This window comes from Mytilus californianus, unplaced genomic scaffold, assembly GCF_021869535.1.
Source record: "Mytilus californianus isolate M0D057914Y unplaced genomic scaffold, xbMytCali1.0.p SCAF_2, whole genome shotgun sequence".
NCBI classification, from domain to species: domain Eukaryota; kingdom Metazoa; phylum Mollusca; class Bivalvia; order Mytilida; family Mytilidae; genus Mytilus; species Mytilus californianus.
In genome coordinates, this window is record NW_026262668.1 from 58366154 (window position 1) to 58390992 (window position 24839).

General features: G+C 31.9%; 1 protein-coding gene across 1 annotated transcript; it reads left to right on the forward strand.

The window, feature by feature from the left end:
* The first annotated feature begins 1936 nt into the window (after positions 1-1936).
* Positions 1937-24379, forward strand: LOC127730116 (uncharacterized). The gene is made up of 5 exons (XM_052238249.1): positions 1937-2036; positions 6917-6940; positions 13043-13090; positions 14506-14581; positions 20260-24379. Exons 1-5 carry the CDS (start codon positions 1964-1966, stop codon positions 21251-21253), a joined length of 1215 nt encoding a protein of 404 aa, XP_052094209.1. The 5' UTR covers positions 1937-1963; the 3' UTR covers positions 21254-24379.
* The last annotated feature ends 460 nt before the right edge of the window (positions 24380-24839 follow it).

Consider the following 24839-nt stretch of genomic DNA (forward strand, 5'->3'; position numbering starts at 1 on the left):
TTTTTCCATTTGTTCATTTCTTAATGTTCTCCATGGCAACACTTTTATACCAAATCGCGCACCGTGGTACGGTGGCTTTTGAGAAAGATTGGTATGAATTAAAAAAGATTGTGTCAAGATAGTTTTCGGACGTTCCCTTATCAACTCAGAACTTCTTAAGACAATTGTGACTGAAGTTGAAACTATTCTGAACGACCGTCCGTTAACTTACGTCTCATCAGAACTTTTAGATGAACCGCTTGCGCCATCACATTTACTTTACGGAAGTAGGATCACAACACTATCATACCCTGATAATAGAGACTTTGTACATTCGACGTATGAGATGACCCGTAATAAAATAATTTTGTTGTTAGGAGTACAGTAGTATTTTTTACAAAATAAACTTGTTATTCATAGTACGAGTACAGAAGCGAATTTTTTTTTCATCATACTAAATACTTACCAAAGGTGGTACATATTAAAAATAGTAAGACGAGATATAACACAAAAGAGGTAAACATTGAATAACAGAAATGCATTGCAAATTGTGTGAACAGGCCAAATTAACACGAAAGTACGATTTGAGAGTACTCGCAGTTACTGAAAGCTAGTTAAAAACCAAAGACAGTTAATAATAAAAAATCATGCATCAGAGACTAAAATCAGTTAAAACACATCCCAGGCGGGATTTAGTGTTTTAACGCCATGGACAGTCAAAGAAGACATGACTTGTGCAATGCCAAAATAACAGTAACGACAGGCTGTAGGATAGTTAGGATTTAACCTTTTAATAAATATGTATGATTTTATATATAGATAAAACAATTTCTAAATAGAAAATAAATAAATGTGGATGTGTATATATACATCCAAAAAATAACATTCGTAAATAATACAAATTTAGTTATGTTTTAATTTGTTGATGACAAAATCGATGTTAGTGCCAATGAAAACAATATACAAAGATCGTATTGCAACATTAATAAGATAACCTTTACTAATAAGTTTGTTTAAAGGTTCGATAAGTTTACACGGATCACATAATGATTTCCTCGCTTTCAGTACAATATTATCGTAAAATTTAGGATGTGAAATACCATTTTTAATAAGTTTTCTACAGGTACAGCCAAATTTACTACTAGTAATCAAATCTTTGTATCTATGAAAGAATTTAGTAAATACTAAATGTTTTAAGTAATTTATGGTAACGAAATCCCTGACTTAATAATTTACCAGTGATACATTGATTACGTTCGTTAAAATCTATGACATCACTACTGTACACACACGGGCATAACGATCGAGTTGGGATTTTTTTTCTATATCTGTACATACGGCGTATTTATTCATGCGGAATCTTAAAAAGTATTGCGGTTACATCATTCAACTTGTGTGGCAATGATACAATTATGGATTGACAGGGATACGTTGCAAATATTATAAATATTGTAGAATAAGTTATAACTATTTTTGATGTTCTTTGGACAGATAGGAAACAAACTAAGTCTAATTTATTCGACAATCATCCGTAATGGGCGGTTTAGTTGAACATTTTATATGATGCTCCTACTGCAATATAACATTAACGATAGCAATTGTATTGCACCAGATGCTCATTCCGACAAATAATGTCTCTTAACTGATATGAAATTGCAAATAAACTTTGAGTAAATACTAACATTTATGAGAGTAATTCATCTATATGGACAATGCTAAAGAATTTCAAATAGACATTTCACGAGAAAATTGTGACAATTGTAGTATAAAATATATTAAAAAGTTCAACCAACGTTGCAAAAAAGCTTAAAATACATTAAATTTATACGATTGTCCTCGAGAATACACGATAACATATTTCCGCATTTGAATAGGCCTTGTTGTGCTTTAGAGTGGTTTCAATATGCAATTTCCGATAAATTCATGTGTTAAAATATTTCCTTATATTTAGCAAAACTAAAATGGTACATTTCGTTCCACATCGATGGAGATTTTGGTACATTTTTATTTCACTTTCATTCTAATTGTTTTGGATATTGGATACACATTTAGCAGTGGTAAGGATTATTTGCACAGGGAACCTTCAAGTGTTCTTTAAGACAACCTGTTTAACAGTTTTAATGCATGGCGTTGTCATTTTATTTTCGACTATTGAGTTTGAATGTCCCTTTGGTATTCTTCGCCTCTCTTTTATAAGTTTTAGAAATGCATGTTGTAAACTTTTAAGAAAGAGGTATTGTAAAACGTTATTTCTTTTTTTTCCCATCTTTGCGAATTATAAGAAATGGTTTTAATTAGATAAAATAAAATATAACAATGCACGCACCGTAATGATAATTACATTGATACTGAGTACTTGAAATATATAAAATTGACTGAATACCTAGCATTTATCTCTATAGTTTTGTCTATTCTTTTTCTTAGCGTTTTTTTTTCGATGTTTGCCATGATATTGTCAGTTCGCCTCTCTTTTGTTGCAATGTTACATCACCATCATTAAGCCATCATCATAAGATGTGGTTTAAAAAGTGCAGCATGTTGGAAAATTCCTTTCGTTTTCTTATCTAAATAGATATTTTTTTTTAAATATTTTAATCTCAAATTTTTTTTTCTATTTCCCTGAATATTTGTTTGCCAATAATCTCGGGAATATGTGTTGTTTTTATGATTATAACAAACACATTTGTTTTTGTTATTTGGATTTTAAAGAATTAGCAATTTAATTTTTAGATTTCGAAGATTATAGTTTGAAGTCACAATATTACTGTTAAAATTTAGAAACTTGTGATGTAAACAGTTTCATGTTTTACTTATGAAGTCTTAAAAAATAAAATTCAATCAAAATTATGAACAAAATCAATATATCTTTCTGGGTATTTTTTTTTTCTTGTTAAGTTTATTGAAACGAGTGCAAAGAAACTTTGTATTGGATTTTTCCTTGTCAACTTTGAATATTTAAAAGATAAAATAAACAGAAATTACAATTCGTTAGTTAAACTAAAAACTAACTTTATGTTACAAAAAGGAAGCACTATATTTTCTTAATTAGATTTATTGACATTCTTATATTCATTCTGTAACAAATAAAAAATAATTACGTAGCATAAACACACTAATAAATTCTGATGCAGATCCCCTTTCATCAGATGACTTGAGCTTTCTGCTTACATGTATCGAACATTTCACTCAAGACTTCCATTTATGGTGACTGTAGTTCTCATAGCACATTTTTGTCTAAAATGAATTCCTGAACCTTTTATTAGATTGTGTCTTCTGGTTAATTCCATGTTTTTGGCAATGTTAAGTTTTCAACCTGAACGTCAAATTGTCTCTCGATTGAAAAATTAACTATTTAAAAGAGAGAAGAAAGCTACCAAAGGGACATTCAAACTCATAAGTTGAAAATAAACTGAAAACGCCATGGCTTAAAAAAATTACCAAAAAGACAAACAGTACACAAAACACAGCATAGAAAATTAAAGAAAAACTGGGGGTGATCTCAGGTGCTTCGGAAGAGTAAGCAGATCCTTCTCCACATGTGGCACCCGTCGTGTTGCTCATGTAAGTAATAAGTCTAATTCGGTAGGTCACATTCGGGAAAAGAGGACTGAATTGTGGTTACGACAATTGGAACATATCTGTCGTCATCTGTGAAACAGATATTCTATAACGTTAAACCAACTGGTGATGGCGTCCGTAAAATTTGCGAAGGGATTTTTTTTCAACTTCATCATTTGGACTCTTGGTTTTATAGCTTCCTTGTGAGCAGCAACCTTCTATCAAGGAAATCATGATAGGAAATACAAGCCCTGGAATATCGTATCAACTGGGAGATATATACTCCGTATTCAGACTCTGCTTGAATGTTGCTACATAGAAAGGAAAGTTCACAATTGGGAAGCTGAAATCATCTCTTTTGTCGTAAAGTTTTGTTTTCAACAGACCCTCATTTTCAATTTCTAGATGTAAGTCAAGATATGAGGCAGACTTAACTGTATCCGCTGTATCCTTTATCTCAAGTTCGATCGGATAGATGCGTCCAACATAGTCACCACATTTTGAATTATTTAGTAAGAGAACATCATCTTTATAGCGGAAAGTAAAGTTAAACGATAGTGCTAACTTCTTTCCTTCTTCCTAAGAGGCTCCTGTGTAAAGTATTCTATCAAAATAGTTGCTTTTGACTCGTTTTGCATTTGATATTTGAAGCTCTCAATTATGTCATTACTTACAGAATCGTATTCTTTGTGATATACGTAAGTAAGTTTTTTGTTCGCTGCCTTTTCTTTCTTTCCAAAGAGTGTTCTTAAAAATATTTTTTTGTAAATAGTGTTCCATTCCGTTGGTTGATAACGTTTGATTTTGTCAGTTCTTATTTACTTCCCCTTTTTGAATTTACCCTGGAGTTCGGTATTTTTGTTATACTTTTTTTAAACGATTGTTTAATTACAAGTATTCGTCTTCTTTTTTTTTATATGTGTTTTCCATCTACATTCTTATTGTTTTTGACTGACCCCTTTCTAAATAAAATCAATATATTATAAATTTGGTACGTTCGAAACGCTTTTCTGGAGTAACCTTCACCAGAACGACAAAACTAAAATAATTGAAGCACTCGGTGTATAAATATTTGTGTAGCTATATGACTAAAAGGAAGTTTACATGAATAGCCATACCTTTATGCGATCAACTTTACCTAATAGAATTAGAACCTATAATTAGTTTCTTAATAATTTCTTATCAACGGACAATCCAGGAAGTGCCTGTTATAGATTGTGTCAATGACGAAACACATACTACTGGTGTGTTGATGCCCTCGGGAACTAACAGTTCATCAGCAGCAGTATCGACCCAGTGCTAATAAATTGAAATGACATTTTCCTTTTCTTTCCGAAGCTCTTTTCTGAATTTACCTTTATCATGAACGTATATATATATATATATATATGTCTATATTTTACGCGACTTTGATACTTTTCTAATTGTGTTTGTTAGTTCGGGATGAAAGGCTTTATTATATCAGTATGTTTTTAATGATTTTCGATTCATTGGATGTTCATGAATCCCCTTAACCGCCTTAATATTCATTTTGATTAAATGGCCCTTTATCCATGAGAACAGTTGTGATGTGCCATGGATGCATATGAAACAATAAACAAAAGGATCCTACAACTTTTAAACCCGATGTTACTCAATTCACAATTTTTATGGTCAACTTCACGAACTGGTTGACCACGACGATTTGTCTAAGATCCTTCTCACGAGAGTAATCACGACATTAAGACTTAAGATGATAGTCGAATGAGGCATGTTTTCGTATGACAGATGATTTATGGATTGTAGGAGACGCTTAACCTGTCGACAAACACGTCTTAATTCTTTTGAAGTTGTTTTCACTTGGTTGGCATTTGTATATTCAACAATCGTTTAAATAAGTTCTCTATGCTAATGAAATGACCTGAGAGTTCTTTAAACCACGATTCTTAACTTTATAAATTGCTTGTTATGTGTTATTTTACATTGTAGATCACATTATGAAAGTTGAAATATGTACACTCCGATGAATCCCACATCTTATTTCTCAGGCCATTAAATTCAAAGGCTGTAAAAAGTGTTCTTTCCAGAATAAAATCGATGTGGTCTTTTTTTTTTAATAAGAACGATCTTTATTAAGATAAATCAAGTTCTAATATTGTTTCATCCACATAACGGCTATTATTTCAAGATTTACAAGCTATACTTTTTTGTTCAATCGACCTTACTGAAAATAATAGTGCTTTGCATACGTTTTGGTAGTGACTGCAGTAAAAATGTACACAACGTAGACGCTAATGATTTAATTTCACCTGGATATTATTGTTCAGAACCTAATGATATTAATATATATCTATTTACAACGTATTGTATACTTTGTGGTAAATATAAGTAACAATATAAATATAAGTGACAATCGTCACGCGAGGAAAAGTTTTATTCCGGGTATTTTTAATGCAAGTGTGCTTTATGCACAGTCAAATTGCATTGACCGTCAAAATTGTGCTCTTAAACATTAATAACATTAGCGGTACCAATTTTTATGCACCAGATGCGCATTTCGACAATGAATGTCTCTTCAATGATGCTCGAGGTCAAAATATTTGAAAATCCAAAGCTTATGAAAAGATGAAGAGCTATAAACCACAAAAGACAAAAAAGTATAGCCAAAGCCGGGCAAGGATTCAGAGCTTAGCATACCATTTAAGATTTACATTCACGTATAACGCCTTGTTTGTCACATTGGTAAGGTTTTTATTAAAGGAGTTTTATTTATGACGTCAATAAAGAATACAAATTTGCAAAATTATAACGTCGTCTGCATGAAATTCAAAATTGAAGTTTTTTACCCCAAACTTCATTTGGACTGTTGTAAGAGTTGCAGAATATAGAGAACAATACGCTGTCTCAAAATATGAATTATGTGTATAATAAAGTGTATTTAATATGGCTCTAACAATATCAACCGCATCAACCCTAAACCAATATAATCCCTCGAGCATATCTCGGGTTGATACGGATGTATTTTGGAACAATCCATATAATATATTCATATATTTGAATATAAAAGAATGTTATACTGGTGTATAAGTTTGCTTGAGAATAATGTGATTAAACCATAAAAAATGAAATATGTTCACAAGAAAGAAGATAGGCGTCCACTGGCAATCAAATATATAATACACACTTATATCTGGACATTGAAATGTGAATGGATCAACAGATAACAAAATATCTGAATATAGAAAAAAAAAACAAAAAAAAAGAAAATAACAGAGAGAGAAGGTAGCATTATAAGAGGTCAGATATCAAGAACAAATTGTAAAGGAAAACCTCTCCAAAAAATCTTTTGCAACCAAACAATTTAGATTTTAGCACTCTTTCAATTAATTTTTTTTTCCAGGTAGCCAGAATGATTCAACAACAGGTAATTATTCGTAATTTGAATTTAAATTATGGCTTGGAAATTTAAACATGTCTTCTTTACATTACGTTTTGAACGAAAGAAACAATGATATATTTTGCATGCTTAACTACAAGATCGAAACGGTATCTTCATATTTGCCCGAATTACCCGGATATTGTAACTCGCAGACAGAATAACAACGTTTTAAATGTTATTCAGGTCCAAACCTTATGTAAGGCATTTGCTGATATTAAACATAACCTTATCTATATAATTCACATAACCAAGTACGGTAATATATTTAAACAGGACGCTTAATTTCAAAGTAATCGAAAAAGTAAAAAATGTTTTCAAGTATGTAATAAAAAATTCCCAGAAATAACCATGTGCAAAGGAGTACCTAGTAAAATACTTCCCCATGAAAGCAAAGTCTCAGTAAATCCATATTTAGAACTTTTGTGTAAGGGCTCACAGCCAGTGCTGTAGTGACGTCACAACCGAAAGTACCGCGTATCACGATAGAATCTTTTTGAATCATTGTCACGCTGTCAACAGTAAATTAAGGTGTTATTTGATCGTTCATTAAAACATAACGACGATGCGTGTAGATTAAGAGTTGATGTGTCACCTAGTGTAAGTGTCCCTGAATACATCTTTGTTTATTGTATTTGAGAATGCATTATCATTTCTTCATGTGAAAGTTGTAGAATCAAAGAAATCACTACATTTGCCGAATTGCATTAAATATACCCGTCGATTCATTACAAATGTTAAATGTAAAAGATTAATAAATCAAAAATAGAAAAGTGCCAATTTTTATTAGGTCTAAAAAATATAACATATACAGTGATCATACTGCGTTTGTCTCATTAGGAAGCTAATGTATAGATGTTAGTTTAAAAAATGTCAATGTATAAATAGCAAATTCTAAATATAAGACACTAGTACCGTAACGACCAACCGTTTTGTGATGGCGACTATATAATATGTGATGTGTAGACTGTAGATTGCAGTTGATCTATCTCATAGCCTTTCTTGGGTAGTTGTTTATTCAGGTGTATACCTGTGTTAAGGAATCGTTATTATGACAACATCAACTTCAACACATAAAACAATTGGTTAGGGCAGACGGTATGGTACGCAATAATAGATAATTAGCGTTTTCCCTTCATTCTAGTTGTGAGTCATTTCAATCTTAGCGGCAGTACTTAAAACTTTTGACAAACCGTACAATAATTTTCTATGTACATATATATGAATTGTAGGTATTGAAGGTTTGATGGTTGCGAGGAGGGTGACCGTATTCGGTTTTGACTGTTATGTTTAGGTGCTTTAAGTTTTTATGCGTAAATGTTTGATGTGTTTCATATTTTTATATCACATGTCATGCGTTTTTTCCTGAATTGAAACATTCTGGTGCATTATTTTAAAGCATATCTATTCAAATGACATCATCAATGGGTTCCTGATCATGTATATTTATGGGTATATGTCAATCTAAGTCATAATAAAAAAAAAACTCCAATCCCTTTGTTAGTATTTATTGTTATCGAACTGGTCCGACTGGTCTATGTGCTGTTTTCTCATTTGTCTTATTCAATCCTATTAACACATGGTTTTTATTTTATATCGCATATATTCGTAGAATTCTGATTCATGTACCGACACGTAAGGTATAAAATTTTAGCTATTTGATAAACTTTTGTAATTGTCCAGAAAAATTAATCATTTTATCTGGCTTCATAAATACTCGACATAAGCAACAGTAGTTAACCGATGTTCAAATCTCACAAATCGATTTAGAAGACAAATCAAGGTAACAAACAAATACGAAGGGAATTGCAAAAGGAACGAGAACGGGTGCGTCAACAGGGTAAGCTTTTCCTGTGATACACACACCACCCGCCGTGGGAATTCACACTCAGCAAAAATGTCAAATCTTTGAATGTCACAATGACGAATGTGTCATAATCTTTGAAATTACAGATTAGATGACTATTCTAGTCTTTTAAAAATATAAAAACCGCGAAAACATGTCACTAGTGACTTAAAACATAGACACGTCGTATTGCTCAATCAAATTTTGATGGTGACTGTAAAACCTATGAAGTGTCGATATCAGTCGTATTCCTCATAACATTGTGAGGGCAGTTTTTGTGTCAGGACCAAACCCTTGTCAATGAAGGTCCTACACCCCGAACATGCAAGAGCGTACTTATTAATTGAGATATGTAAACGCCATACAGATGGACATATGTATGTTACTGACAATTGGAAAGTTAAAATCATCACGTTTGTCATAGATACTAGTTTGAAGTCGTCTATATGTATCAATATCCAAAAAAGATTAAGATATGAATAAGGTAAAATAACAAAAAAAAACGAACTCTTAGGAAAATTCAAATCGGAAATTCCGTTATCAAATGGCAAGATCAAAAGCTCAAACACATCAAACCAATCGAAAACAACTGTCATATCCCTGACTTTGTAAGGTATACCCTTATGTAGAAAATGACGGACTCAACCTGGTTTTATAGCTAGCTAAACCTCTCACTTGTATGACAGTCGCATAAAATTCCATTATATTGACAACAATGTGTGAACAAAACAAACAGACATAATAGTTTAAATGTCAAAAATAGGGGTACAGCAGTCAATATTGTGTTATAATCTTAATCACTATAAAAGCAAAGAAATATATCAAAGAAATACAAAATGGCATATAGACAAAGCACTAAAGCAAAAATGAAAGACAAGAATACAAAAAATTATCACAGCATAACAACACATTGGTGGGATACATAAGTACCGAGCCACGCCAAAAGGATATTACCAAAAATGGACTAAACAGTAAAGGTTAATAATTTACAAAGAAAAATAAAAGAACACTATAACACGTTATTAAGATGATAAACAACGTCAGTACCTAGAATATATACTTCAAAGCTATCAGTAACTTCGAGTATATCCCATATGCAGGTAAAGTTGGTATATTGCTACTGTATATGACCTTCTCGTTTCTGTAGTATCCTTACAAATCTCAAGTTCAATGGGATATATCAGATGCAATTAATCACTGAAATGTGGGTTTTTGAGTGACTGGACATTATCAATGTATCTATATTATTTACTATCTAATAGCGAAATTTAAGACCTTGTAAGATGCCTTTATGTGTCTCCGAGAAGGCACTGTATAAATTTTGCTTCATATGTGCACAAAAACAAGACATCCAGTAAGAGTACACCGTTAGTTTCCACTGGAAATACTGACTGTCTGTTGTATCTACGATTCCCAATTTTTGTAGATAAAGCTCAGTTTTTCTATAAGATTTATAGGGTTAGTACTTTTTTGTGAACTGATTATATTCTAAGTTCTCCTAATTACCTTTTATCAATTTGATCGAGAATAAGAAGGAAAGGATAAGTGCTGAAATAACTACATTAAAGATTCTTGAAAAGTCTCAATGTCTCCTCCAAAAGCCCAAACACAATCATTTCAGATCATTTCACATTTGCAAAAATATCAAAACTAGTATTTTAATCTTACACTGTTCATGTTCACATTATATGGACATCATTAACAAAGATGTACTTCCCACGCAAAAACTGCTCCAACAAAGTTTTTAAGAAGTAAGAATTAGATTGACGCTGCATAAGTTTCACGTTCACCATCAGAAATTAGTTGACCTATACAATATGTCAGTGTTTCAACTCACAAGCGGCATGATTTCTCGGTCTTAGATCTTTTAATATCTGAATGGTCGTCTGATCTGTTCATGATGATTGTTTCTCATATTCCCGATTGTGACATTTTGACTTGGGTTTATACGATAGTGAGTATTGCATACATAGCAGTAGATTCTTATCCTGTCAACGCGCCCTGGCTCGTCCTTTTTGGAGTTTATATGATTCCTTCAGGGTTTTTTTTATATCTTGATTTTATTTGCGATATCTAAACATCGGTAAACTACTAGTCGGATCAAAATGTACCCCCCCCCCTCCTCCTTATCCTCCTTCGTTTCAGTCTTTGATTTGAGATAACTCTATGTTGCTTTTTTCTTTGTTTACCTGTAAGAATAAAAGGAGAGGTGTGGTAATCGTCAATGATTCACTTAATCAACCATAAAAATAGACAAAAGACATTTAGAGGCCAACAAAGGCTCGATGTTTACTGTAAACTAACTTATTGTTGCGGATACTTTATTTCGGGTTTAGCCCTTCGTTCCTTTGTTGTAGAATGAAATCTTTTTCTTATAGATTTCAATCCAGTTAAATGAATAAATCCCCATATAAATTTCATAATTACACATAATTAGTGATGATATAGAATCATCATTCGACTTGCACATAGACACATCGTAATACCGGCTGTCACTAGGGCAGATACAATATGATATGTGGCCCAATTGCCATTAAAACATTTTATTTTGTTATAGTGTACAGCAAATTGATGTAATACAATCGGTTATGCAATCCTGTACTACAAATGTGAAACCTATTGAATCAGCAGTACAGATAGCCGGTATTAGGGTGTGATATATGCTTGGTGTGTGTTATTGGGACACCAGTCAATAATATTGCTCTGGCGCCAGAATATACTTTCCATTACCGTATAGGAATGAGAAGATGTCGGATGATTGCCAATGAGACAACTATCAACCAGAGCATAAATGACGTAGATGTAGGCATACATAGGTCACAACACTGCCTTCAACAATCTGCAAAACCCAAACCGTCGGAAAGTAAGCTATAAAAACACTGATGCTAAGTTTATCCACAGCACTTCTGTGTTGTCATGAATTATCATGGATAAGGTCAGAATTATAAATTAACTGTTTGAATTTTTCTATATATTAAGGTTTTCTACCCAAGGAATAGACTTACTTAGTTGTATTTGGCAAAACCTTTCGGAATGTTGGGTCCTCCGTCCTCCATGGTCTTCAACTTCGTACTTTATTTGGCTGTTTTTACTCTTTTTTAAGAGCATCACTGATGAGTCTTGTGTAGAACAAACGCGCGTCTGGCGTACAAAATTTGAATCCTGGTATCTATGATGAGTTTTTTTTTACATGATTGGAGCAATTAGTTTAAGTTTGCGTCTAATGAAGACTGGACTTACCCAGTAGATTTTGTTTCGTGTCACTCTTGCTTGTATGTATTATGGTCCGAGTACACAGTTATTTCGTAGTGCATTTCTTTTAGACAATAAATGAAAATAACAAAAATCCCAGCTGCGCTTTCTCAATAATATTTTTACAGTATGTTGTACTACTTTTGGGACAAATTATATCAAAATTAGAGAAAACTTCATCGGCTCTAACTCAAAATATGGACAATTTTATGTTAAGGGGGTCTTGAAATCTTTTGACAGCTCCCAAAGTGCTAATTTTTAACCTTTTTCAGCTGGACCAAATCACTACCTTACTTTAAAATTCATGACCCAAATTATTTTACAGTGTAATTTCACCCCCCTACTTGCTATTTGAGGCATAAAACATGAAGAAATACATTTGGAAGAGGTATAAAAAAAATGGCAAGTAACACACTGTCCACACTAGGGACTATATTTGTGAACAACGAAAACTCAAGAGACGATTACTGTGTTCCCGGACCTAATAGACTCTTTATGCATTAATCAATAAAAAGTAAATTGTATAAATAATACTTGTATGCAAGAGCATTTTGAAAAAAAATCAGGAGATACTAAGGGCGCAACAAAATTGATATGTTGCGGAAGGACAGAAAACACCATGGCCAAATGAAGAAAATACAACAAAAAAAAAAAAAAGACGAACAGCACACTACACACTTACAATTTACCCTGGAGTTCTGTATTTTTGTTATACATTTTTCTGCTAAAATTGGGGTAAAGATTGGTACTGATAATAGTGAAGTGAAATAACGGGTTTTTTTTATCATAGATTTTTACTTTCAGTACAAAATGAAATTTGATTTTTCAATCTATTCAATTGATAAATGATAACTTTACGCATATACTAGTATAAAAGAGAAAAAGTTTGAAATTATATGGAATTTATGACCATTGATTATTTCATGATCATAGCGCATCGAGTTATAATTCAGTAAATAATACGTATAACCATCTTGTATTTCTATCTACAGATACTAGTATATACGGTGATGAAAAGTTTAACTTCTTCACCACTGCTGGTATGTATTTCCCTCTACAGATTCACGAATCCAACTGTGTTATGATTTCACTCGCCTTAATTTCTACTTCTGCCAGTTTTTTGTTAATCTTGGGGAATATCTCTAAACGATACATGTTTAACTCAAATATGCTGTTCGAAAACATTAGATATAATTATTTTCGCCTAACATTTTAGTTTTCAAACGGATAAAGAATAGCAAAACAAACTACCTTTTATCTTTGACAATTTTCGTCACCTGTTTTTCGTGGTAATGTGATACAATTAAACCTTATCTTTAAACTATGCATGGAGTGTTTTAGCAACATACAAGGATTACTCTTATATAATGTGTGTTCAATTCAAAATTAAATTGCTCTAGGCTTTTTTTTTCTAACATTTTTTTTATTTTGAAATATTGAATGATTACAGATACCTAATAAACTGATTCCTTCCTACTTAAAAATAAAACGTAAGTTGGTACACTCTACGCCAATACTGTCAATACATAAGGAATTTAAGCTCATACAAAGCAAAATGAAAGGAATAGAAAGCCAGAAAAGAGCATAATGTCAAATTTGCCTAGTGCAATCTTCATTTGTCTACGCTTCCTTAAGATTTAAGAAAAGATCATCGATTCGTTGTAAAATTATAAAGAACACTACAAGATACAACTCGACAGTTGTTTTAACACTCAATAAGGTATTATAAGACCATGTTCTTGCCTTTTAAATACGAAAACGATAAATTATTATAAATCCATCATATACTATTCTTAGATATTCACAAGTCATTAATAAATCTATCAAATTTCAGTATGTTTATGAATTTGTCTCGTATATTTGCTTAAGGGTACCAAATTTCTTTGATCAAATGAAAAAAACTATAAAAAAAAAATATTAAAATGTCTATGTTCAGACCTTGTCATTATTATTTGCATATGAGCCATTGCTCTGCCCCAAAAAAATCTTTAGCTGCAAAATATCGGATAGAATCTCGTAGCTGTTCATCATTTTAAATATCTTTTTGGTGTAATACTGCACATGTGGCTCATATTTAAGTCCACCAAAAACTATGTGTAAACCTTTCCATATAATATATTTCTATAGTATCCCTTTATCAGTAAAGTTAGAGTTACTTTGAAAGGATTTGTTTTGTTTTGTTATTTTTTTTAGTATTTTTGGATGTTAAGATCAAATAATGGCTTTTCAGACTTCTTATTTTTCAAAAGAAGTTTATAAATTCTTCAAATATCATAATTATTTTATTATCATCATTATAAAGACGGGATATTTTATTGATGTTTGATTTATTTGTTTGGATGGCCGTGGTTTTCTATGTACATTTAAAAAAAAACAAATTTAATTTTATGAATATTCATTAAATACTGGAAATTAATTCAAGCACTTCCAAGTATTCTTGATTTCTATGTTTAAGGTGGAGCTGCACTGTCTCTGGTTTGTTTAATTTTACTAGTTGCAGTATTGTGTCACCTAGTAAATGTGAAGAAGAGGTAAGAGTATTTGAAATAGCAGTCACAGTCTATGTGAAATTTCTTCAACTTCTTACTTTATTTGGCCTTTCTTACTATTTTTTTATTCGAGCATCACTGATGAGTCTTTTGTAGATGACACGCGCGTCTGGCGTACAAAATTTAAAGCTTGGTATCCATGATGAGTTTATTCTTTCCACTTAGTCGTTTTTGGAACGACATATCTCGGAAAGATATGAATTTTTTATGTAATATCTTTAAATTTTTTCTTGTCAACTTTAAAACCTTACTTTATCTTATTCAAATTTAATACACCTCTATATAATTTAGATATAAATAAAAAGATGTGGTATTAGTGCCAATGAGACAACTATCCATCCAAGTCACAATGTGTAAAAAGTAAACCATTATAGGTCAAAGTACGGCTTTCAACACGGAGCCTTGGCTCACACCATACAGCAAGCTATAAAGGGCCCCAAAAAAGACTAGTGAAAAACAATTCAAACAGGAAAACCAACGGTCTAATCTATATAAAAACGAGAAAAGAGAAACACTTATGAACCACACCAACAAACGACAACCTCTGAACAACAGGCTCCTGACTTAGGACAGGTGCATAAAAATGCAGCAGGTTTAAACGTTTTAACAGGCGCCAACCGTCACTCTAACCTGAAACAGTGGTATAACATTACAACATAAAAAGACACACAATAAACTATCAATTGAAATGGCTTAACTCGATCAAAAGGACAATACACAAAAACAAGTATATATACACTGAACGAATAAGTTTGATCTATGACACAATATAAATAACAAAGATGTTTCAATGTCAAAAAGACAACTTTAACCTAGGACAAAATGGCGTTAAATAAAGTAACGAACAAGGTAAATTTAAATATAATAATTTTGTTGTTAGGAGTATAGAAACATTTTTTTACAAAATACATTTGTTGTTCAAGTCTTCATTGCCACAGACTAAGAGATAATATAATATATATATTTTAACATTGTTGTGCTGATATTTAGAGTAATTATATATATATATAGATTCCTAACATCACTGAAGACACATTAATTGTCGAAATCCGGATATGGTGTACCAATTGTTGCACCTTATGTTTGGGGTATACTATCTTTTCCGCAAGTGTATTGTTTTCTGTTTGGCATTAAATTATTAATCAAGATCCATTTTGTTACATCTGGTGATCCGTTTATTTGGCAATCGCCATGGCAGTCAACAGGGTTTAAGAACATCTGTTTTTTCGACCTGCTAGTCAAATGCGTTTTGTTAAAATATACTTTTTCACTTTTTTGGTCTTTTGTTGGAAAATGTTGCTTGTGTTGTATTTAGCCCCCTCTACCAAGAAAGTTGTTTTGCATGCACACGTATAAAAATTGTGGTTTTTATCCAACGCAATCATAGGTTTGAACGTCGTTTTCAAGTTAGACTCGTTTATATTTTTTCGTTTGGGCTTGTATTATATTTGCCTTCGGGTTTATATAATCCGTTTATCCTATTTCGACTCTTCAAAATTTAAGAGTCAATCCTAAATTGAGGTAAATTATATGGCCTTCTAAATACCGTTTCGATCCCTAACATCACTGAAGAGACATTAATTATCGAAATCCGGATATGGTGTACCAATTTTTGCACATTATGTTTGCGGTATACCATCTTTTCCGCAAGTTTATTGTTTTTTGTTTGGTTTTAAATTAATAATCAAGATCCTTTTTGTTACATCTGGTGATCCGTTTATTTGGCAATCGCCATGGCAGTCAGCAGGGTTTAGGAACATCTGGTGTTCGACCTGCTAGTCAAATGCGTTTTGTTAAAATATACTTTTTCACTTGTTTGGTCTATTGGAAAATGTTGTTTGTGATGCATTTAGACACCTTTACCAAGAAATTTGTTTTGCATGCACAAGTATAAAAATTGCGGTTTTTATCCAACACAATCATAGGTTTGAACGTTGTTTTCAATTTAGACTCGTATATATACATATTACCTAACAATGTAATTTTAACACACTATTTAGTATGTAAATATTAAAATGTTAAAAATATTTACAATGCGATAAAAATAAACGCAATATTTCGCTAGACAAACTAGCTTCATCGATCGTGCATCTATCCAGGTGAAATCGGATGCGGATAAGAAACTTTTGCAGCTCATTGCACATGAATTTTGTTACCTTGTAAATAATTTAAAGTTTGGATGAAGTTCTAGATTATTTATTCAATTACGAAATGAATATGCATCCGATTTCACCTGGATAGATGCACGCTCGATGTACTAGTTTGTCTAACGAAATATTGCGTTTATTTCTTATCGCATTGTAAATATTTTTAACATTTTAATATTTACATACTAAATAGTGTGTTGAAATTACATTGTTAGGAAATTTATAATTTCATTTGTGTAAATGTATTAATCTTTGTACTGATTAATCCAGACTCAAATAAATTTGTATGTTATGTTAAATTCCTACGAAAAGGTAACACTTCCCGAAACGAAAACTGATTTCTATCAGATATAGTTAGAAGTGGGCGTCTGCGCAATGCTAGGCGGTGTTGTCGTAGAAGTGAAAAAAGTACAGGTTCGAGCCCCGCTTTGGGAGGAAGTAAAGAATCAAATCTACTCTAACATTGTTAGGTTGATTTTCTAGGCACCTTATAAATATTCTAACGCCTGGTATTTCTTAACAATAAGAAATCCGATGGACAAGGTATAATTTGCAGTTGTCACTACACATAGGCAGACATATATATATATATATATATATATATTGAGGTTGATTTTCTAGGCACTTTATATATATGTGTGTGTGTATAAATATAAGAATCAGATCTACCCTAGCATTGTTAGGTTGATTTTCTAGGCACTTTATATATATGTGTGTGTGTATAAATATAAGAATCAGATCTACCCTAGCATTGTTAGGTTGATTTTCTAGGCACTTTAAATAAATATTCTAATGCCTGCTATTTCTTATAATATATGTGTGTGTATATATTATATACTAAAATATTCAACTTTATAATTAATTTTTTTTTATGACAAACCAAGTGCAAATCATTATACAACGTAATCATGGTAATCTTCCTAGTTTCCCCTTACATATCTATCAATGCATTGAATAAGCCCTTGAGTCTAACAGTCGATTTTATCTCAATAAACGTAGATATTCCGGAAGTCGTCCTCAAAGCTTAATAGATAGTTTATAAATAGAATATAGAATCTACTTTTTATATTTCACATATTTGTGTGTATATAAACTCATCATAAATACCAGGATTACAATTGTGTACGACAGACGCGGGTTTTGTCTACAAAAGACTCATCAGTGACGCACCAATCAGAAAAGTTTAAAAAGAAAGGCCAAATTAAGTACGAATTTGAAGAGCATTGAGGACCAAAAATTACGAAAGGTTTGCCAAATACGGCTTGTAGTGGTAATCTATTTCTGTTGTAGAAAATCTTTAGTATTTTGAAAAATACAAAGTCTTGTAAACAGTTAATTTACAGTTCTGACCATGCATATAATCAGTGATAATTTATTTCTTAAATGCGTCTATTGACCGCCACTACAATTTGACAATGATAATATATTAGTTCAGTTGGTTTTTACTAGTACGTATTATGGCCATTCGAAAACATCTGAACCAGTCAAATTACGATGCTATGTTGCCATTGAAATTGGTATATTAGCCTGGAAAATAGAAAACATCACTAAAGATCGCGGTAAAAAGAACAAATACCCTAGTTACATTGATATTGTCCACTCAGTTACAACCTTCAAATCACCAGTTGTTGTGTAGATTTTTATGATGCTACTGTCAATATCAAGCAACGCAGTATAATACCAATGTTACCTGAGAGGGGGCATCTCAAATATTTTAGGTAACTTACTTTATTTTTACACCTTCTGCAGGAAAAAATCAAATGCCCTTCAAAACCCCTACAATTATTTTATCTTTCTGAAACACAAAATGTTGTTTACTTTTACATATCTAGTGGATGATAGACCTTAAAACTTTTCCAACTGCACAGGTTTCTCTGTACTCTGAGTTAAATTTTAATTTTTAGCTGAAAACAGAAGCATTTTTATCCATTTGTTATGATGAACTTTAAGTTTGAAATATTTTGCAAATTTCATAATTCTCCATCAGATTTTGGTGTGAACAAGAGAGTGTAATAGAAAACATGTCAAGCATATTCTATTTTTACAACAGGCAGGCAGATAGTATTTTCTTATACCTCAAAAGAACTACCATGTTATGTAAAATCCAATTAAGAGGCCTTAAATGACCCAAAAAATAATTCAACATTCACATATTTTGAACAAGTATACATGAACATTTCAAGTTTTAGTATGGGTCAGAATATAGTGTTCTTTTGTACTTTTCCAATATCACAATAACAATAGAGTAACCTAAATTTTGGACAAGGTATAAATTGCATGAAGCCAAATTTATTTAATCCTATTGTTCGAATCTTACAATTATCAAGGCTATATATATATTTTATCGGCTAATATACAAATTTAAATGACAACAAAGTATTGTAGTTTGGCTGGTATCGATTTTTTTCAAATGGCCATAAATGGTTCTGACATTGATAATTTCTGCAGAAGTCATTCGATGTCTTTTTTACTTCTCATTTACTAGTAGTTCACACCGAATAAATATTACTTATGTTTTGGGATACACAGATTACCAGTCATATGTAGTGTTTTCGCAGTCTCGATCCTTTGATCTTTTTTTTTTTATGTTTTTGGGTTGTAGTATGTTACCATAATCGTGCAAGACAGTTTAAAAATACATAACTTGGGTTCTCCAAAATTTTTTGTTGTCTATTTGTAAATTATTGATCATCTTTCCCTTCTCTGAGTAACGGGTTTTTTTTGTAACATTTATATCTTGATGCTGAATCTGCCTTTAAGATTTTTCTATATTTGCAGGAAATATTTATAACCGGATATTAAGCAACAATATTTTTCTATTTATAATCAAAACACTTTAACCAAAACGGAGGCGGGAGATATCAAAAGACAATTATATTCATAACTCAAAGAGAAACTAACAATACCATGGCAAAAAGAGAAAAACGATGAAAAGACACTACATAAATAAAGGCAATAGTAGTATACTGCTGTTCAATAGTCATAAATCGATTTAACTGAATCAAATCTGGGTCACAAACCAAAACTGAGGTAAACACATCAACAATAAGAGGAAACAAAACGGAACAACAGAAACACTGAACTGCTACAAAAACAAACGCCAACATACATAGAAACGGACTATGTGATAAAACTTTATCAACTTTAGTTACTTAACGTGAAAAGTATGTGTGACATTGCGGGCAATGAAACACTATATAAAAATCGATATTTTAATATTATTTCGAAAAGTGTTCATACTAAAAGTGAAATAAGAAAATTACCGAACTCCAATGAAAATTCAAAACGGCCGGAAAGTCAAAAGCTGAAACACAAAAATGAATATTGCCCTTTAAATTAATAGAACATAAATATTAGTTTTGATGTTTGTGTGATATTACACTTGGTAATTTCTCTTCACAACTTACAATATTTTCAAGAAAGATTGAAAAAGAGAAAATACCAAAGTATATTTTTGAGAAAAAAGACAATTGTAAATGGTTAATTAATTATAATTTGTTTTCTTTTTCAAAGGTTAAGAAGATTGGAAACGCAATTGGCTAAAGACAAAAATGAAAGACAACAGCAGTCCATACTCAGTCCTCAGCCATCAATCATATCAAACGTACCAGAAGATGTCGAAGATATACCTCGTGTATCAAGACGTTCGGAGTATATACGTGTGATAAGGAATTTTAAAGATTTGAGAGATCGGGTGTCAAGAAGTTTTCCATTTTTTAATACTCCACGTAGCAGTGCAGATACATTCGACTTGTCTAAACAAGACGACCCTATTTACGATGACATAACGCAATATCGTCCAAAAGGACAGATACCCGAAAACCAGACACACTGGTGTTGTTGTTGTCGTTTGTCGTCTAATAATTATGCACAAACAAGCACATCAGATGCAAATTCACCGGAAACTAAACATGATGCACATCTAGACAAAAATGAAATAATCGATAACCCATCAGCCAAGGAAAGAGTAAATACAGAAGCAGAAATACACCACGATAACAGCGATACATTAACAAGGAAAAAAGATAACAGCGATACATTAACAAGAAAAAAAAAGAAGCAAAAAGAACAAGAATCTGACAATCATATTGAGGTCAAACACGTAGATTTTGATATACGAGAAATATGCATCCAGCCGACCACCACAGACGATGTTACAATAGGAGTAGCCCAGAAACCAGTCAAGCAAGTCAACAAAGAACAGCAACTCGTGTCATTTGGGAAAAAATCTACAATACCTTTCATGGGACAACAGAAACCTAAACTTGTGCCAAGGAAAGTCGATCCAGTTTCGGTACAAGGAGAGTGCAATACGTTTTCAAGTCATGGAACAAAAACAGTTCAAGGAATCAAACTGTCTTTTCCATTCCCAATTAAACAATCAAAATCTTTACCTGCATTGAACGAAGAACCAATAGATGAGTTTTCAGAAACGTCAACGGAGGATGAGAAGGAAAGAGACCCCAGTTATATTGATATGGGAGATACATTAATTACGAATCAATGACCATTTCTGGCACTTACTAGAAGTAGAAAACAATCTTCATTTAATTATATAGGACCGAATCATATCAAAGATATTAGTATTTATACTTTATGTCATGGTGGACGAATACCATGATTTACGTTATTTTACTGTCATATATTTAGCTGTTGATACTGTTGTTTTGCCGAACATATGATATAGATGCTATATTGAAACCGCATGCCCTTTTCGCATACTATGTATAATATATCGCGTTTGGCATACCTATATATATAGTGTCACATCCCTGTTTTGGAAAACTTTCTAAAATTATCGTGTTTAAACATATGATAATGTGAAAAATACATGGTATTTTTATTGCATGCTGTATCGCCCATCGATCGATATCAGCCATAAAGCCTTCAGTCCTCTGACTGATATTGATCTCCTGGATTGATACACGTGATTCAAAGTTAGCTTTATATTATTCTCTATTCATAGCATTGAAAGTACTGGCATAAATTATCAAATGTTTAATTTTACAGCATTTTTCCTCATCATCACGAGAAATTATTGCCAAACGAGAATGAACAAGGACATATGTTTCATTTCCTGCGGATGGACTCTTATATTTCATAGTGAAATGTTTTAATAGTTGTTTTGATTTCAGTTTGATAAGTTTTAATTGTCAAATCGGTCAGAACTTGCAATCAGTTGCACTTTTTTTTTCCAGTGAGTACCCCTTTAATGGGATAACCAGTGAGTCCAGAACAATAAAAATAAGTAACTTTCTTTGTGATTTCAGGGACATTAGCTGCTAATTCGTATCCATCGAATTGATTAAAACTTTCAAAATTTGATTAAATATGCTAAAACGTATATTTTAATTACGAAAATCACATAGGAAACCACCAACAACGCAAGAAATTGTAAAAAGTATCAAAATTTTGGGACTGATCGCCATTTCTAATTTACCATCGAAATGACCTTCGAAGATTTTCGATTGGTATGTGACCTCTATATAAATAAACATATATAGATATAATCATATAAATATATATAGCACGTTCAATATTATACTGATGATTTTTCTGCTCAACTTGCACACCAAAGATAACAAAAAACATAATGCACATTATCGTTTTACCTATAACCTGTTTAAGAATGATTTTTTGCGTGTCGAAACAGTCAACGAAATCTATCTTCCTGTTAGACCTTATTGTCACTTTATCAGCTGACATTCTTTTCAATAACTGAACATGCTGGGATCATTGCGCAATCATCTCCAACTGAGGTTAAATCAAAGGTTGCATACATATTGATCCGGATGAAGTCAATTATTGTCTTGCATGTCATTAATGTATCAGCGATGTTTTTTTGTGCTTATTTTGACGAAATTGGGCCAAAACATCTTGCGAATAGTGAATAATAGTCCGTTCTTGAAAATGTTTGAATACAAGAAAAGCAGGTTTTAATTAGTTCAACTTATATTTTCAAAATCGTAGCTAATATCCCTTTAAGGTAAAAAAAAGAGTAAATTAATAGTATGTTTACACCAGTAACTATTGTGATTAAAGTCATTTTGCAATCATCTTATCTGCTAAATTGTGGCATTTTGCACGAATATATATTGTCTGACTTTCAGTATTTATATCAGTACTGATGTGGTTTATAACATATTTTTCGTTTATACATTGATAAATTATTAAGAAACAGGTTCGAACTCCCTTGGGCAAAGTTGACCTTAGATGGATTTCATTTTGAACATTATTTTTGGGTCCTTTTTTTTTGTTATAACAGTTCTTCAAATGTTACGGTTCTCATACATCCTTGGCTTTCAAAATATTCAGGTTTTTAGCTTTTCTGGTGTAGGTAAATCCAGAAAAACGATTCGGGCCGATAAAATTTATATTATTTTTTGTATAACACTGTGTCGATACCGCTGCTGGTGGACTATGATTCCTTGAGGGTATCATCAGCTCACTAGTCAAGACTTCGGTACTGACATGATTTTTAACATAATTTTTCTAAACTGTCCGTTTATATATTGATAAATTATTAAGAAACTAAGGTTCCAACTCCCTCAGACAAAGTTGACCTTAGATGGACCTGTAGAAAACTGATTAAAAACGGTATTTCACATCCTAAATTGTACGGTAATATTGTACTTAAAGCGCGGAAATCACTATGTGATCCGTGTAAACTCATCGAACCTTTAAACAAACTTATTAGTAAAGGTTATCTTACCAATGTTGTAATTAGATCTTTGAATATAGTTTACATTGGCACTAATATCGATTTTGTCATCAGCAAATTAAAACATAACTAAATTTGTATTCTTTTCAAACGGGATGCATAAAGACACACCCACGTTCATTTTGATCTATAAAGAGGTAAACTCCTAACTATCCTACTGCCTGTCGATACATTTATTTTTGCCATTGCACAAGTCATGTCTTCTTTGACTGTCCATGACGTTAAAATACTAATTGATTTTAGTCTCTGCTGCATGATTTTTGATTATTAATTGTTTTTGGCTTTTAACTAGCTGTCAGTAACTGCGAGTACTCTCAAATCAAACTTTCTTGTTTATTTGACCTGTTGATACTTATTGTAATGCTTTTTTGTTATTTAATGTTATTCAGGGTTATATCTGGTCTATATACCAGCTTTGATAAGTGTTTGGTATTACTATAAATTTTCAGTTCGTACTATGAACATCAAAATTATTTATTTTGTAAAAAATATTTCCTTTCTCTATTTGAACTGTACACGTATAACTAACAACAAAATTATTTTCATTTACCTGTGTTTAAAGTAATTGCAAATGGTTGATACTTTTGTTCGAGCATATTGTTTTTCTTAAATTGTAAATGGCTGCATGATATTTTTGTTCGAGCATATTGTTTTTCTTAAATTGTTTAACATTTCACAGCGGTATAACATGTTACTTTTATTATTCTTCCCTTAGCTTATTTATTTTTTATTTACATTGTATCATAAATCAAATTTATTTGTTCAGTGTATGTTCACTAGTGTTAATATGTCCTTTGATTGAGTTAAGCCATTTTAGTTGATATTTTATAGTGTGTCTTTCTATGTTGTGATGTTACACTATTGTTTCAGATAAGAGTGAATGTTTGGTACCATTAAAACGTTTAAACCCGCTGTAATTGTTTGCACCTGTCCTAAAATAGGAATCTGATGTTCAGTAGTTGTCGTTTGCTGATGTGGTTCAAAAGTGTTTCTCGTTTCTCGTTTTTTATATAGATTAGACCGTTGGTTTTCCCGTTTGAATGGTTTTACACTAGTAATTTTTGGGGCCCTTTATAGCTTGCTGTGAGGTGTGATCCAAGGCTCCGTGTTGAAGACCGTACTTTGACCTATAATGGTTTACTTTTAAAAATTTTGACTTGGATGGAGAGTTGTCTCATTGGCACTCATACCACATCTTCTTATATCTATTGTCTATTATTTTTAGATCCTTTTTTATCATAAAGCTCTTCAACTGTTTCGGTTTTTATACATCATTGGCTTTCAAAATACCGGTATTCAGCTTTGAACATTCGTGGTGGAGGTAAATCGAGAAAAACGCTTCGGACGCATACAATTTATACAGTGTTATTTC